This window comes from Alosa pseudoharengus, unplaced genomic scaffold, assembly GCF_046254945.1.
Source record: "Alosa pseudoharengus isolate Yale_2024_CS ecotype anadromous, Long Island Sound unplaced genomic scaffold, YU_APseudo_1.1 YU_APseudo_1.1_scf_18, whole genome shotgun sequence".
In the NCBI taxonomy this organism is placed as follows: domain Eukaryota; kingdom Metazoa; phylum Chordata; class Actinopteri; order Clupeiformes; family Clupeidae; genus Alosa; species Alosa pseudoharengus.
This window is the reverse complement of record NW_027468650.1, coordinates 6,331,889-6,347,988: the sequence shown is the minus strand read 5'-3', so window position 1 is coordinate 6,347,988 and position 16,100 is coordinate 6,331,889. Positions and strand designations below refer to the sequence as shown.

The 16,100-nt window shown below is 40.2% G+C and overlaps 1 protein-coding gene across 1 annotated transcript; it reads left to right on the top strand.

Moving 5' to 3' along the window:
• The first annotated feature begins 10,819 nt into the window (after positions 1-10,819).
• On the top strand, positions 10,820-13,420 carry LOC143131837 (olfactory receptor 6N1-like). Its single transcript, XM_076291424.1, has 2 exons — positions 10,820-11,407; positions 13,358-13,420. The coding sequence occupies exons 1-2, from the start codon at positions 10,820-10,822 to the stop codon at positions 13,418-13,420; spliced, it is 651 nt and encodes a 216-aa protein (XP_076147539.1).
• Positions 13,421-16,100: the final 2,680 nt, after the last annotated feature.

Genomic DNA, 16,100 nt, shown 5'->3' with positions numbered 1-16,100 from the left:
GAGTAGTTATTCACCATCATTTGCAAAGTGATTAGGGGAGAGGCGAGAGACACGTATGGAGCACAGCTGAAGACGCACTGTCACGAGATATAAGCAACTCCTCTGCAGGATAAATGTTGTTTTATTCAGTCATTTGAGCAACATTAGGGTAAGTGTTGCTTTTTCCAGCCTATGTTTTCGATGGTAACCCATTGTCAGTCAATAGTGAAAGTAACTGCATATAACTGTCTCGTCGTAGACTGACTCCTTGGTGAAGTTAGTTTCACTTTGCCAATGACTTCAAATAATAGACGAGTGCAAATGCGTGAAGGCTATGCTAGGTTTTAGTAAAGCATGGTTTAAGAATGACTATTCTATACGGTCTCGCAAGCAGCCTCCTTCAAATGCGCCGTTGAATGCCAAAATACCGATGCATTTATTTGACATATCGCGCGTTGCGCCGTTAAAGGGAATGACAGATGTCATTCTCATTGGTTTAAAATGATGTTACGCCCCAAACACACCCATATGACTGATTAAAAGACCTAGGAACACCTTGTTACGCCATGCGCTCCACTTTTGAGAACGAAACCCCTCCCAATGTGAACTGGACATCCTACTAAATTTGAATAGACTTTTGACGAGTGACGATGCACTTTAGAATGTCATGATAGGGCCCCTAATGTTCAGGAACTGCAAGAGGTTCAAGCAGGTCCCAGGCAGGTCCCAGGCACTCAGTCAGATGTAAAAAGAGAAGGAATGAATTAAAAATCCTTTATTTGGTATGGCTTAAGTCATTTAAAAAAAAAAAAAATACAAGCCCTGAAGACCACTTGTTGGTTGAAACATGTTGGTTCTTGTATTTTTTTATGGATTTCTATGCAACGTCACGAAAACATGCGTGCGCAACCAAGAGGCAAAAAACACCATAGAATAGCATAGAGCAATGCAAAAGAGCAAAAGAATAAAATGAGTTTTTGTGCTGAAAACTGCACCAATTCGAAATCACGATGGTTAGAGAATGTTAAATATGTTCAATATCCCTAACGGAATGCATGTCTTTGCCAAAAATGACAAAATACGGTGTTATATTAATAATGCAAATGAACGGCAAACTTTGAAATATAGTCTGAAATGAGATGTTATTATCATTGAGACAACAGGGGTATACAAAAAAATCCGATTGTAGCTTATAGCAGCCGACTTTTTAGGTTAAGTTTATAAAGTTTATAACGTTGTGGACGGCCACCAATCGTCCTCTGCCCCACGGCTGCGCGCGCATCTAGTTTTGTTGGTAAACGGGAAACCCGTGTATACATTTCTATGGAGCCTAAGGTCAAAGATAATTAATGCGTAGCAAGATGGGTCGTCCTAGTTCATGTCTATGAGGGCAAAGTGGACTTCAGTCAAAGACGGGCTCTGGTTCAGTCCCCGCCTGCACAGGGGCGTCACTGACGTATGACTGACGTTTGAACGCCTCGGTTCCACGCCAGACAGAAGCCGGAGTACAAAACAAACTTGGTGTACACCTTCATTAATGTTGATTTTCTCCCGACTGGGGAGGGTCATACTGTCACGACATTCTCCTGAAATGGGGAGGAGAGTTTGGAGATCATGATACAGTGTCCGGAATGTGCATCCATTGCTCAGAAAAATAAGGCTTTGACAAATTCTGGGAAATTCTTGGATTCTGCCATAGACCTCAATGTTAAAAAGGGAGCCCGATCACTGCATAAATGGGGGATAGTGGCCCCCCCTCGTGCGGGGCGTGTACTACTGCTACCCTATTTGCACATACATTTCCAGGGGCAGGAAATGGCCTCTCAGGAAGTATCTTCGTAATCAACCATCTTTGCTAAGGTGAAGTTGACGGGCCATGTCTGCCTGCACGGAGCTACTGGACTGTCATTGGCTTATCTGCGTTCGATGGGTGGGGTTTTGCGAACGGTCAATTGGGTAATGTAGGATATAATGTTGCAATCTCAGTTTCCATGCACTTGAACACAATTACAAAACTGCAAATAAATGCCAAATCATGTCATGACCTATTAGCAACTAATTAGTGATGATGACTCAACTGTTAATTAGTTCCAAACCAGAAAGCAATGCTCCTGTGACTCATCTGGCAGATCAGGGTTGAAGATTTCACAAAGGTGCACAAAGGTCAAGTATTCAATTCTTAGGGAGCATAGATACAAAATAAATGCATACCTGCACTGTACTCTAACTTGATTTGTAGACATGTCTGCTATATTAATACACGTGAAATGCAAACATATCATTAGAAAAATAACTGCCTGCCATGATAAGAGTTGCATCATTACAATATCCATGGGGTGGCCAGCTCTGTCCTCTGTGTTATGCCTCCACTGGGAGATTATTAACGGTTGAATGTATCTCCCTTGATACAGACCACCTGGAGCAGCTGGTGTGTGACCTGTTGATCTGGTCTGCTCAGGATGTGTTTAGCCAGTCCACAGGGCCTCTGGTGTGGCTGAACTAATTGCTTCCCTGGGATTGTCTGAAGTGGATTGGTGACTTCTAAAAACATGTTTATCCTTTCATGGACTTACCCTAGAGGCAAAAACATTAATCTCCTAACCTCCCTGGTACCAACCAAAATGAAAAAAAAAAAGCGGCCATATAGGTTTAGTTTTAGTTTTTTTTCTTCCGGATTTTTTTTTTCTTCAGTAATTTTGTGTCAAGGATTCCCGGGACACTGAAAGACCGGGGTGCACGAAACTTGGTAGGCATGTAGCCCCACGGATGACACGGAAACCATTGTTTTTCGTTTTGATCCATCACCCTCTGCCAGACTAGACCCTCCGAAAGGAGGGTAGGGCGGACACAGTTTTCTGTGAATATCTCGAGAACCGTAGGGCCTAAGGACCACATTTATTTGGTATGTTGGTCTTAACTCATTGGTTCTCAATACCAATTTCAAGTTTTTGCCTGAAATTGCACAGCGCCTGCTTCAGAGGCCACTGTTCCCACCTAATTTAGCCTCTAACCAAATACTTCAGAATCAGAAGAACTGTGTGATGTACTGACACGGAGTTACTTAGACTAGAATATTGTTTTTTCTTTCTGCCGGATAAGCATCTCTGAACTGACCACATTTCAGCCCTCTAGGTCACTTGATATGACTTAGAAACACAACTGAGCCCTAACCAGGGGCGTTTCTAGACTTTCAGGACAACCTGGGCTTAGCCCAGCTGGACCGGATGTAAATGTAAAGATTAGCTGAGGATTTTTTATATATACAGTACATAAAAGGTGTTATTGTAGTAGACAACAGACTACATTAGACTACCCAAATTATTTATTATTGAATTAGGTACATACACGTTTAAGTGTGAGGTTGCATGTAATGTATCATTAAGCAAATGTTCTGCACCTCCTTCTGTTGATCTCCCTTCTCTCTCCATCACCTGACTGCTCTTTTGTTGTTTGATCTATGCCAGAAATCTACCAAAAAAACAGTAAAATGTTGATGTTAAAATGGGATTGCACACAGAGAGAGAGAGAGAGAGAGAGAGAGAGAGAGAGAGAGAGAGAAAAAAAAACAGCTACCCTCTACAAAATCAAGGAATCAGATCAGTGTGTGGCAAACCAACAAAAACATACTACTACATTGCAGGATACAAAGAACTTTTGAGATTGCAATGTTCAGCTCTAATTAAGTGTGCTTGCAAAGCAGCACACTTATTGTTCTTCTTAAGTTTTATTATTATTCCCGTCTCCCTACTTTTTTGTCAGCTCTAGCGCCTAGGCCCTTTGAGACAGAGACACCGTTCCAACTTTAAAACGTCCGGTCAGTACCGGTGTAAGTTGCTCGCGAAGATGACGTCAGGTGGGCGTGTCGTTCGTCCGCCATATTGGATTGAACAGAAAGCGAAACTAAATTTTCACAGGTCACAAATTTGGTCCAACGCCACGAAACTTGACGTACATTGTCCTTGGACCAAGCCTCACAAAAGTTACCAGAAGGATTTTACTGTGTTGTTTTGTTGTAAAGACATGCAAGGCATTCTGGGCCGTAATGAACAGTGGTCGGCAGCACTCCATAGGCTACGTATTAATATGAATAGGTGTATCTGTAAACCTAGGGACAATAAACAGCTATCTCTGTTACAAAAACGAGCTGGTAATCACTCATTGAAGAGGGAACTATGATAAAAAGATTGTTTTCCTAAAAGCATGGAGTTGACGAAAGAATAAGCAAGCAATGTCACGCTAATGTTAAATAGCCTACATCTGAACGCTAGGTGGCAACGTTGTATTACATTTCACTAGTGTACTTGAAATACGGTGTGAGCTTCACAAGTAAGGAAGGTGCAAATATTATGTAATTTATCATGGGAAATTATTGGAAATGTTATTTCTTGTTTATTCTAATTGCAAACCACAAACATCCATTCGTAATCACACGTACACTTTTAATACCTTGAAAAGACTCTCATTTTGTTTATTTGATGTTGCCTAGCAACTGGAACAGACTTCAGAGCAAAGATTCTAGAACAGAGCTTCAGAGAGACACGTTTTGAGTTCGTGGCCAAGTACCTAAAATATCGGTTTCCATGTGTATGTGCTGGATGGTGTGCTTGCTTTATGAAAGTAAGTGTTTTATAGAGTTACAGACATAATGGGCCCTATCATGACATTCTAAAGTGCATCGTCACTAAAGTCTATTCAAATTTAGTAGGATGTCCAGTTCACATTGGGAGGGGTTTCGTTATCAAAAGTGGAGCGCATGGCGCAACAAGGTGTTCCTAGGTTTTTTAATCAGTCATATGGGTGTGTTTGGGGCGTAACATCATTTTAAACCAATGAGAATGACATCTGTCATTCCCTTTAACGGCGCAAAGCGCGATATGTCAAATAAATGCATCAGTATTTTGGCATTCAACGGCGCATTTGAAGGAGGCTGCTTGCGAGACCGTATGGAATAGTCATATATAAACCATGCTTTACTAAAACCTAGCATAGCCTTCACGCATTTGCACTCGTCTATTATTTGAACTCATTGGCAAAGTGAAACTAACTTCTCCAAGGTGTCAGTCAACGACAAGACAGTTATGCAGTTACTTTCACTATCGACTGACAATGGGTTACCACCGAAAACATAGGCTGGAAAAAGCAACACTTACCCTAATGTTGCTCAAATGACTGAATAAAACAACATTTATCCTGCAGAGGAGTTGCTTATATCTTGTGACAGTGCGTCTTCAGCTGTGCTCCATACGTGTCTCTCGCCTCTCCCCTAATCACTTTTAAACGTCATTACTAATTTGCAAATGATGGTGAATAACTACTCATTAGGAGATGTACAGTATTTCGTAATATCTTTATTCTAATTATGTTTCCCATTGTAATTGTGCAATTTGAAATGCTTTGCATGGACGTGCGCTGTTGTGCGTTCATGAATGATAGAAGGATGGTGCGTGCACCTGCCAATATGACTGTTGACATGCGCTCTTAAAATAGCATATGAACAACTCGCCAGTGACTTCTGACCAGGTTTAGGTGGTGTATGATAGCGATTTTTAGACAACGCGCCAGGCCCCTCCCTAGGTTGTTAATTGCCACACCCCTGGGCGCAATGCTTAAAAAATAAACGTGCAAAATACCAAATTAAACTTTCCGCGGGTGAATAACGAGTTTTACGCCATGCGCTGGTGCCCAAAATACAGCCCAATGAGTCATGTTGTAGTGGTCCACATAAATGTGCCATTTCTGTTATTAGAATGCTAAGCGGAGATTTAACATCATTCATTTCTTGTGTGGCTAGAAGCTAGCTAGCTAGCTAGGTCATAGGGAGGAGATGTTGCTGTAACGTTATGGGATTTATGTTGTTTAGCGTAATGCCATGGTCATTTGATATGAGATGCTTGTACTCGTAACTTCGTCACTCATAACTTTAGGACTCGTATTTTTTTTTACTAAGAGTAATTCAGGAAGCATTTTAGCCCTAAAAGTAGCGCCTGAGTCTGTGACAGCTTAAGCGAGGACTCCTAATAAGACCGATTCACAAACAATGTTTTGTGGTGGCATTTCACGTTGCGATGTTTTGAAACATCTAACAATCACGAGGGAACAATTTTGCATTGTAGGCATAACTAAGGGATGCAGTAACACCACCAACAACAACCAAAACTAGCCTACTCATTGGTTACATGTACATTAAATGTAACGTTTCATTGTGAATCAAATTAAAAGATTCTCCTCTTTGCAAACGTTGGCATAGGCATATGGTGACAGATTAATTTAATAATGTTGCTGCGTGAATCATGGTAAGCACGAATGAAGTGTCCACTTCTTAATGGGACTCACTGTATGGAAGTAGGCTAAGTAAAATAGAGATGTTTAAAATAAGATAAAGTTAGGATATGCCTGCTTGACAACAGCAGAGATAACTGGCCTTTGGCCATAGCAACCATCCATTTAGAACGACTGGCCTTCATAGCAACCAAGGATCTTAGCTGTGATTCATGTAGATACAGTATGTATGCAATGTAATGCAAAGTATAGAAAGGTGATGAAATATACAGAGACAGGTCAAGGAATATAGTGCAATGTAGACAGTAGTATACAGTTGATTTACAGAAGGCGGTTTAGAGTAATATGAATTAAATATAAATATGTGCAGTGTATTAGCAGTTATCTCATACAATAAGTATAGTATATATACTTTTTGATCCTGTGAGGGAAATTTGGTCTCTGCATTTAACCCAATCAGTGAATTAGTGAAACACAAACAGCACACAGTGTACACACAGTGAGGTGAAGCACACATTAATCCCAGCGCAGTGAGCTGCCTGCTACAATGGCGGCGCTCGGGGAGCAGTGAGGGGTTAGGTGCCTTGCTCAAGGGCACTTCAGCAGCGGCCCACTGGTCGGGGCTCGAACCGGCAACCCTCACGGTTACAAGTCCAGAGTGCTAACCTGTGGGCCACGGCTGCCCAACAAGTAGAATAATGTATGTAGATGTAGCAGTAACATTATAATAGTAGAAATAATAATATAGATATATGCAGTGTATTAACAGAATATAATAAAACAGAATAAATATGGATATTTAATATGACAAATATATAACAGATATGTACATAACATACAGCTATGTGCAGTGTGGAAACAGTGTCATTGTAGTGCAGAAACAACATTATAAGAGTAGTAAGAATAATTCTATGTGCAGGATGAATAGTATAAAGTTCAGTAGCATAACTATGTATAAATGTAATTACAGTAGGCCTATGTACATTTGTAAATAAATAGAAAACTATGGGTGAGAGGGATAAATTAATTTTATTTAATTGTAAAAGTAAATTTCATTCAATTAAATTGCAATTAAAAATCTTTCCAGTAGGCTTTAATGTCACGCAAAAAATACAACCAAAGCTGAGCTTGATCAACTAGAACGTCTAAAGAACCAGAACTTGAGTGTAGTTTTTTCCTGGGTCCCAGGCCATGTTGGTCTGAGGGGAAATGAGAAAGCGGACAGTGCTGCTAAGCAAGCCTTCAATGAAGAAGTCACAGAATGTCAAATCCCTGCCCCAGACCTTAAACCTATACTGAACTCTTATATCTCAGATAAGTGGCAATCTGAATGGGATTAATGTACCAACAACAAGCACGGAATGTGAATTTTGGCACATTTTCATGATCCACTGGGTCGTTATGGGCCACACAAAATACTGTGTTGCTAAAATTACTCCTATTGTGGCTATTAGAGACATGCGTTCATGAGTATCCAGCTACATTCAATGAGTTAAATAAAATACATTCACACACACAAAAAAAACATCACTAATGTTGTGGACATTCCTTTATTCTGAGATACATCAATAGGCTCTCAAAACAATCCCAAACAGACATAAGGTCTTTATAGAGCAAATCCATATAGATTATTTGTCAAATAAACCAGTAAAACAGAATTAGGGGATGGAATATATAACATTCACACTCATAGCTCATATTTTTATATTTTATAATTTCAATTTTTTCTCTAGGTTACCTGATAGCCCAGTTTGAGAGGTACAAGATGCGTGACATTATTTATTTTTGCAGCCAATCACTGCTGTTGTTTTATTTTATTGATTTGATTTTAGTCATAGAAGCTAAATTCGAAGGCAGGCCACAGGTAAAATCCAACAAACCGCATTCAACCCGCAAGCCAATAGTTGAATAGCCCTATCCTAGAGCTTTTGAGATATTGCCACTGCTCCAACACTGAAAGGCACTGTTACAATGTCTGGATCAAGCCAGGTTCAGGTTGTTAGTGAATGTGTGTGTGTTGTCTGTATGCTACTGAGACCTTGAATTTCCCCTGGGGATCAATAAAGCAGGGCTGTAGTACTCGAGTCCGGTCTTGGACTCGAGTCCGGACTCGAGACCGTTTTTCTATGGTCTCGGACTTGTCTCGGACTCGCTAGTATTTGGACTTGGTCTTGTCTCGGTCTCGGCCACTGGTCTTGCCAAATATGGCTTTTGGTCTCGACCGAGTCCAGGTGTCTTTAGGGCCATCAAAATTAACGTGTTAATCGCCGCGATTCATTTTGAAATACATAATCCGTTACAAAATATTAACGCAATAGTGTTTACCTTTGTGGGGGGCTGATGTCACGTAACGGAAGCCGCAAAACCTAAAACCGCAAGCCTGAGAGTTTATTTTACTGTCTGTGGAGTTAGCTGAAGATGAAGAGGAAACAACATTTAGCCAATAAATAGTAGCTTTGCTGCAAACTGCTTTTCACTCTTGTTAGATCGTTTACAATGTCAAAATGCACCAACAGCAACAGTTACATAAAGATGATACTTTTCGGGTCCTCTCCATTAAGATCCAACTTGAACGTAGGCCTATGCTACTCCATTTAATTGAGAGCGTGTCTGAGCGCACACGAGAGGGAGAGAAAACGATTGGCAGGCTCCAGCTGGCTTGTCGTTGTTGATGATAATTGATATCTCCTTTTTAATATAAGAAACTTATAAAAGGAAGGCAACAAAGACGAGGTTAGAGGAGATTGCGGATTTATGCGGATTTTTTATATATTATTTCCACTACTGACAGTTATAAACTGTGAGAGCACGACATGTAGGCTGCACTCACTGTGATTTGAAAAATGGACAAAAATATAAAGAGTTGTCTTTGCCTTTGTGTAATGGAACTGGTGAGTCTTGAAGTCTTCAATAATTTGTTTACATGAAGCACATATTATGCCGATTGAAACATATTCCACTCAGCTAGCTAGGTGACTGGCTCAGGCTCATCATTCACTTTTAATTGCAAACAGAAAATGTCTAGCTAGCATCATGTCATTACATGCTTCTATTTCCAAAGGAATGAAAGCTGTTTATACCAACTTAATATCATGCTTATCATTGTTAATATTGTGCAATACATGTGGTACAAACAATATTAGAGCTTGTGGACTAGCCATAGGCTATATTTCAATGGAGCTGGTAAAAAAAAGATCATTATGAGAACGTGGCCACAATGGACTTAAAGTGACAGTGCACCATTTACAAATGAGTTAAACAGTTTAAATAATATAAAAGTGTTTTACTTTTACCTTTGTGGTTACTCATTAATTTTGTGATTTATGTTGTATTTAATATGCCATTTAAGAAGCTTTAGTCTTTAGGAACTTTTTAATTGCGGTTAATCGAGATGAATTCATTTCAAAATATATATTTTTAATCGTTTGACAGCCCTATAATAATATTGGAGGAGAAGGGGAATGGCTACACTTACAAATCCTGGGTGTTGTCACACTGTTTTTGCTTTTAGATAATAATAATAATAACCCAAAATGATTGTCTTGATACTGTCATGCATAAGACTTTTTTTCCTATCCTGGACTCGGTCTTGACTCGGACTCGAACCTTTTTGGACTCGGTCTTGTCTTGGACTCGAACCTCTTTGGACTCGGTCTTGACTTGGTCTCGACTAGTCCTGGTCTTGGACTTGTCTTGGACTCGACAAAGGTGGTCTTGACTACAGCCCTGCAATAAAGTATCTATCTATATATCTATCTATCTATCTATCTATCTATCTATCTAAACTTAGTTCCTTTACTTCATCATTCATGTTTTGATTCAGTTTCTACTCAAAATGCAAAATTAACATTGGAAAATGGTTATGTGTAAATGTAGTATAGCATACTATTTTTTAAAATATTTACAAGAGCATGTATTGTTGATAAATTGAGATCATGGTCGGTCTGTATGTACTAATGTTTTAATAAAAAATAATGATTAAATTATGTACATTATGCTCATACTGACCTGGGCTGCAATTCCCAAAGTCTTCTTAACACCATCTCATTTTTTATTCCATAAACTGTATCATTTGTTATGCCATAAGCTGTATCATTTGACAGGTTTCCTGAAATGTTCTCACCCTCTGTAAGCCATACTTTTGTATGGTTGACTGGACCTTGGCAGAGTTTTTTAGATAAAATAAATGTTTTACATCTGTGGGATGTGCTGGACAAACAAGTCTGATCCATGGAGGCCCCACCTTATAACTTACAGGATTTAAAGGATCTGCCATCGTCTTGGTACCACATACCACAGCACAGCTTCAGAGGTCTAGTGGAGTCCATGCCTCGACAGGTTTTGGTGGCAAAAGGGGGACCTGCACAATATTAGGCAGTTGGTCATAATTTTATGGCTGATCAGTGAAATACTTTGAGGTATAATACTGAAATATGAGCTGTTACTTGGTGTGAATGTTGATATATCTAAATGCTATCTCATGATGCCTGAGGTGATGGAAAATTTGTCTACTTTTAAATTCATTATTTATTCTGGACTGCAGGGATCGGTTTATAAGCCTATGTACTTCTTGTTGGTATTTGTCCTTTATATCCTAATCATTACAGTCAACTTAACTTTGATCTTAACAGTGATCATGGAAAAAAGTCTCCATGAGCCCATGTATATTTTCTTCTCTAATTTATGTGTGAATAGCCTTTACGGAACTATTGGTTTTTACCCTAAATTTTTGCTGGACTTGCAATCTGATACTCACACAGTAACCTACACTTTGTGCTTTATACAAGTGTATGTGATTTATTCCTCTGTCCTTTGTGAAATCACAAATATTACAGTGATGTCTTATGACCGCTATTTGGCAATTTGCAGACCACTGCAATACCACAGCATTTTGACTCCACATGCTGTGCTTAAACTGCTTGTAGTGGCCTGGGCTTATCCGCTTTTGGCAGTCGGAACAGCTCTTGTTCTTACTGTTAGAATACCCATTTGTGGGTCTCACATTCGTAAACTATTCTGTGATAATCCTTCAATACTAAAGTTGGCGTGTTTTCAAACCAAAGCCAACCAGGTATGGGGCATGATACTAATTGCAAGTGTACTTTTGCAGTTTGTTTTAATTCTTATTTCATATGTTTTTATTGTTCGAGTTTGTTTATCCTCCAATGAGGGCAGAACAAAGTTTACTAAAACTTGTTTGCCCCATATTTTGGTTTTGGCCATCTTTATCATTACAGCAGTGTCTGATGTACTGTATGGCTGGGAGGGGTCAGAAAACCTTTCAGTTAGTGTACGTAGTGCATTGGCTATACAGTTTTTGATTTTTCCTCCACTATTGAATCCAATAATTTATGGGCTTCAACTTCCACAGATTCGGAAAGTAGTATGCAGACAACATCGTAAATATAAAATTATTTGTTATCGGAAGACATGACTCTCTTAGTCCGAGAGCATTATCAATACTGGTTGGTCAATATTCAAAAGTGTAATTGTTAACTTTGTCTTGAGTTTGATAATTGATGAATATCTTGCTGTTAAATGAAATTAGATAGAGATGTACTCATGAAAAGCTTCATATTCATTGTGTTCACACTGACACACTGTGACACCAACTATCTATCTATCTAAACTTAGTTCCTTTACTTCATCATTCATGTTTTGATTTAGTTTCTACTCACAATGCAAAATTAACATTAGACAATGTAGATTATGTTAAATAATAGCAAAGCATAGAAGAAAACCATTTAAACTATTTTTTTAAATATTTACAAGAGCATGTATTGTTGATAAATTCAGATCATGTCAGTCTGTATTTACTAATATTTTAGTATAAGAGGAAGTAAAATAATGATTGGAATGAATTATGTACATTATGCTCATACTGACCTGGGCTGCAATTCCCAAAGCCTTCTTAACATTATGTAATTTGTTATGTGATAAACTGTATCATTTGACAGGTTTCCTGAAATGTTCTCACCCTCTGTAAGCCTTTGTAAGCCTACTTTGCGCTTCATCATTTAATAAAAAGAGGAAAAACATTGAGATGTCATCCAGAACAGCTTTATTAATTGTGTTAGCACTAACCCCCAACTCAAACACAGTTACTTTACTTAATTAAGCAAGGCACATAACATATGGGCGTAGGTTTAGGTGGAGACGCTAAGTACTAGTCCCCATCAATATTTTGAGATGACAAAATTGTCCCCACCAATATTTTAGCGAACTCCTTCCTGCTATTTGGACTGATTCTAAAGGCTTGGACGACTGTAAAAGAAACGAAGGGGGATTATCTGACATGACGCACAAGAGTGTCAAAGCATACTTCACTTTGTGGTGGCACTGGCAGACAAGGTGTGTCGGGTAGGCTGTTATCAGGGCTGTCTACCATTACATAACCCAAAAAAGGCCAGTGTAAAATATTGTAATATTCCCTTTGCCCTTCAGTATGTACATGTTTGCTCCTTTTTGTGCTTTGTAGATCAGCTATGCCACCAAACACGAAAAGGAAGCCTTTTCATTATGCAGAGTCTAAGTAGGCAAAATAACAATATGGCATCTAGGCTATAACTGGTAGCCTACATGACCAGGCTTTCAAATGCGGATTCTACTGTGAAAAATAGCATTAACTTATGGAATCAAAACAGAGTCTTTAATATTGTGAGCTTGTGAAAAGATGTTCACATGTATAACAAAGTTTTGCAACTGTGTAAAATGATTTGTGCATGTGCAAGACATTTTGTACCTGTAGAAATATTTTGTACATGCATGTGTGAAAAAAATGTGTACTGTACATGTGCAAAGACATTTCGCACCTGTAGAAATATTTTGTACATGTGTGAAAAAAACATTTTCCTGTATAAATATTTTGTATAGTCTCCTGTGCGACGCTTTCCTGCGCAAAACTAAAATCACGAGTTTGCAAAACTCATTTACATGACTCAAGTTTACGAGTACAGATTTTTGACCCTTTTTTGACGGCCTTCCTGAGGAGCCAATCAGCACGCTGCTTACTGTCTAGCCAGCCAACAAACCAATCAGGTCACCTTCTTCCATTGCTCCGTGGTCCAGTTCTGATGCTCATTGTTGGTGCTTTCGGCAGTGGACAGGAGTCCGCATGGGCTCCCTGACTGGTCTGCTGGTGTGCAGCCCCATATGCAACTAACTGTGATGCACTGTGTGTTCTAAGTATAAGTATATATACTCTTTTGATCCTGTGAGGGAAATTTGGTCTCTGCATTTATCTCAATCCGTGAATTAGCACACAGTGAACGCACAGTGAGGTGAAGCACACACTAATCCCGGCGCAGTGAGCTGCCTGCAACAACAGCGGCGCTCGGGGAGCAGTGAGGGGTTAGGTGCCTTGCTCAAGGGCACTTCAGCCGTGCCTACTGGTCGGGGTTCGAACCGGCAACCCTCCAGTTACAAGTTCAAAGCGCTAACCAGTAGGCCACGGCTCCCTTATGTTTGCCCATATGTTTTTCTGACACCTTTTTATCAGAACCAGCATTGACTTTTTCAGAGCTACAGTAGTTTGTCTGTTGGATTGGACAATTGGCCAACCTTCACTCCCCTCATGAATCAATGAGTCTTTGCCGCCCATGACCCTGTCGCCTATATTTAGTGTTTTTCCTTCTTTGGACAACCTTTGATAGGTACTGACCTCTGCAGACTGGGAACACCCCCACAAGAGCTGTCGTTTGGAGAGGCTCTAGCCCATTCATATAGCCATCACATTTTGGCTAATTGTCAAAGTCCCTCAAATCCATACACCTGCCCATTTTTCAGTAGGGATGTCTTTGCTATTTGCTGGGTCTTGTCACTATGTCTTCATTCATTGCTATGTCCCGTGGTGACATCAGGTCCAAAAATCTTGGGGTTTCTTGTTGTTTTCATTTGCACACTATTTTTACTTTCTACTTAATTCTGCTAATGAAAATGTAGTGGAGTAAAAGTATACATTTAATTTTTAAAAATGAAGTGAAGAAAACTTAAAAGTAGGAAGAAAAATAAAAACTCAAGTAAAGTACAGATACTCCCCATTCATACTTAAGTACTGTACTTAGGTATTTCTGCACAAAAGCATCACACTTAGGAATCAAGGCAGAACTCTCCCCTGAGGAGTGTCTAGAATATATGCGCTCACACCCGAAGCTGGCTGCACTGTCTGCAAGCCATGTTGTGCCAGTGCTGAGTGGATAGTGGCCGGTAGGGAGTGAGACCCACCTGCTGCACTTTTCCCTCTGTTGTCTGAAAATGCACTGAGAGGAGCATCCTCATGCGATGCATAAGAAAAGGGGGAGCCTGGCCGCACATCTGATTAATTGGCCTCCAAAGCAGTGAACAGTAAGTCAGTGGCCGCGGTAGAAACCGCATCATCCTCTATGAGCTCCTCGCTAGGGGGAGAGACAGGCCGTGAGGGGGCAGTGACACCTGTTGGTGGTTAAATGGGCTGTGAGCAAGCTGGCTGGAGCTAAAGCAGTAGTGCCTCGATGCGTGTTACCGCTGTGGAGTAATCTGAGTACCCAGAAGTTCGCATCATGCTGAACGAACTTCTGGGCCAAAACCTTCACAACCGGAAAATAGCTACTCTCAGAGACGCCCACTGATCTCACTTCCTTTGTGTTCATGGGCAAAAGTTCCTACTGAAACCAGTGTGAAATGGCTGCCGATACAAACGTAATTGAAGCATTTTTAGAGCCGATTTTTAAAAAAAATTGAAGTTCGTAACAATAGTTGCTTTAAACCTCTGCAGAAGGTATGTCTCATTTGCCTAAGCAAAGTCTAACCAGAGATGGCTACAAAGGCAAACTAAACGCCATCGTTTTGGTTGTTAGTTTGCTGTCGGCGGTATTTTCATGAAACCCCCAGTACATGTGCATACTTACAAGGTCTGCCACCTCTCCGCGATTGGCTATTGAAAAAAGCTTTTTTCGAAATCAGACATTCCCCCCGCCCTATTTTCCCCTGAATCCAGGCGTATTCCTCTAGACTAGCTTGGGGCAGCCGTGGCCTACTGGTTAGCGCTTCGGACTTGTAACCGGAGGGTTGCCGGTTCGAACCCTGACCAGTAGGCACGGCTGCCCCAAGCTAGTGGGCACCTCAGCCGTGGCCTACATGGTTAGCGCTTTGGATTTGTAACCGGAGGGTTGCCGGTTCGAACCCTGACCAGTAGGCACGGCTCCAGGGGCGATTCTAGACCTAGAGCTTTGCTGGGGCACAGGCCCCCAACTCCCAATACATAAAAAAATAAAAAATGTGCGCGCAATATGAAATAAATAGCTAGCCTACAGGTAGGCTACAAGCTTCAAAATCATTATTGTCACTGTCATACTGTAGGACCAGCACTCTCTCCCTCAATTGTTGTAAGAACCACTATCCAGCAACATCCAAACACATAGGCATAAGTAGGCTTATACTCACTGCATGAATTTAATAGGCTTTCCTACTAACACAAGGGAAAGCTATTTTTTTGTCAAAATTGAGATATACTTCCCTCAGGCAATAGTCATATAGTCATCCTGGCAATACTGCAGTTCTTTGTAGCTTAAACAGCCTACTAAAGCCTTCATATTGAGTTTTGGTGATAATTTCCAAATGTAGCCTATAATCTACACAGAGTCTGTGTAGATTATTATAGGCTACATTTGCAAATGCAGCAAACTTATTTAAGTTTGCCATTAAACCATTGATCAAATCACAGCACTGGCACTTTAACATAAATGTTAATGTTACCGTTAATGTGGGCAATTATCATACCTCCCTCGTCCTCCTCATCTCTCCTCACTGTTCCTCTCCTTCTGCCTCTGTTCAGGAAGAATTTTCTGATGTCCATCTCTGAATAG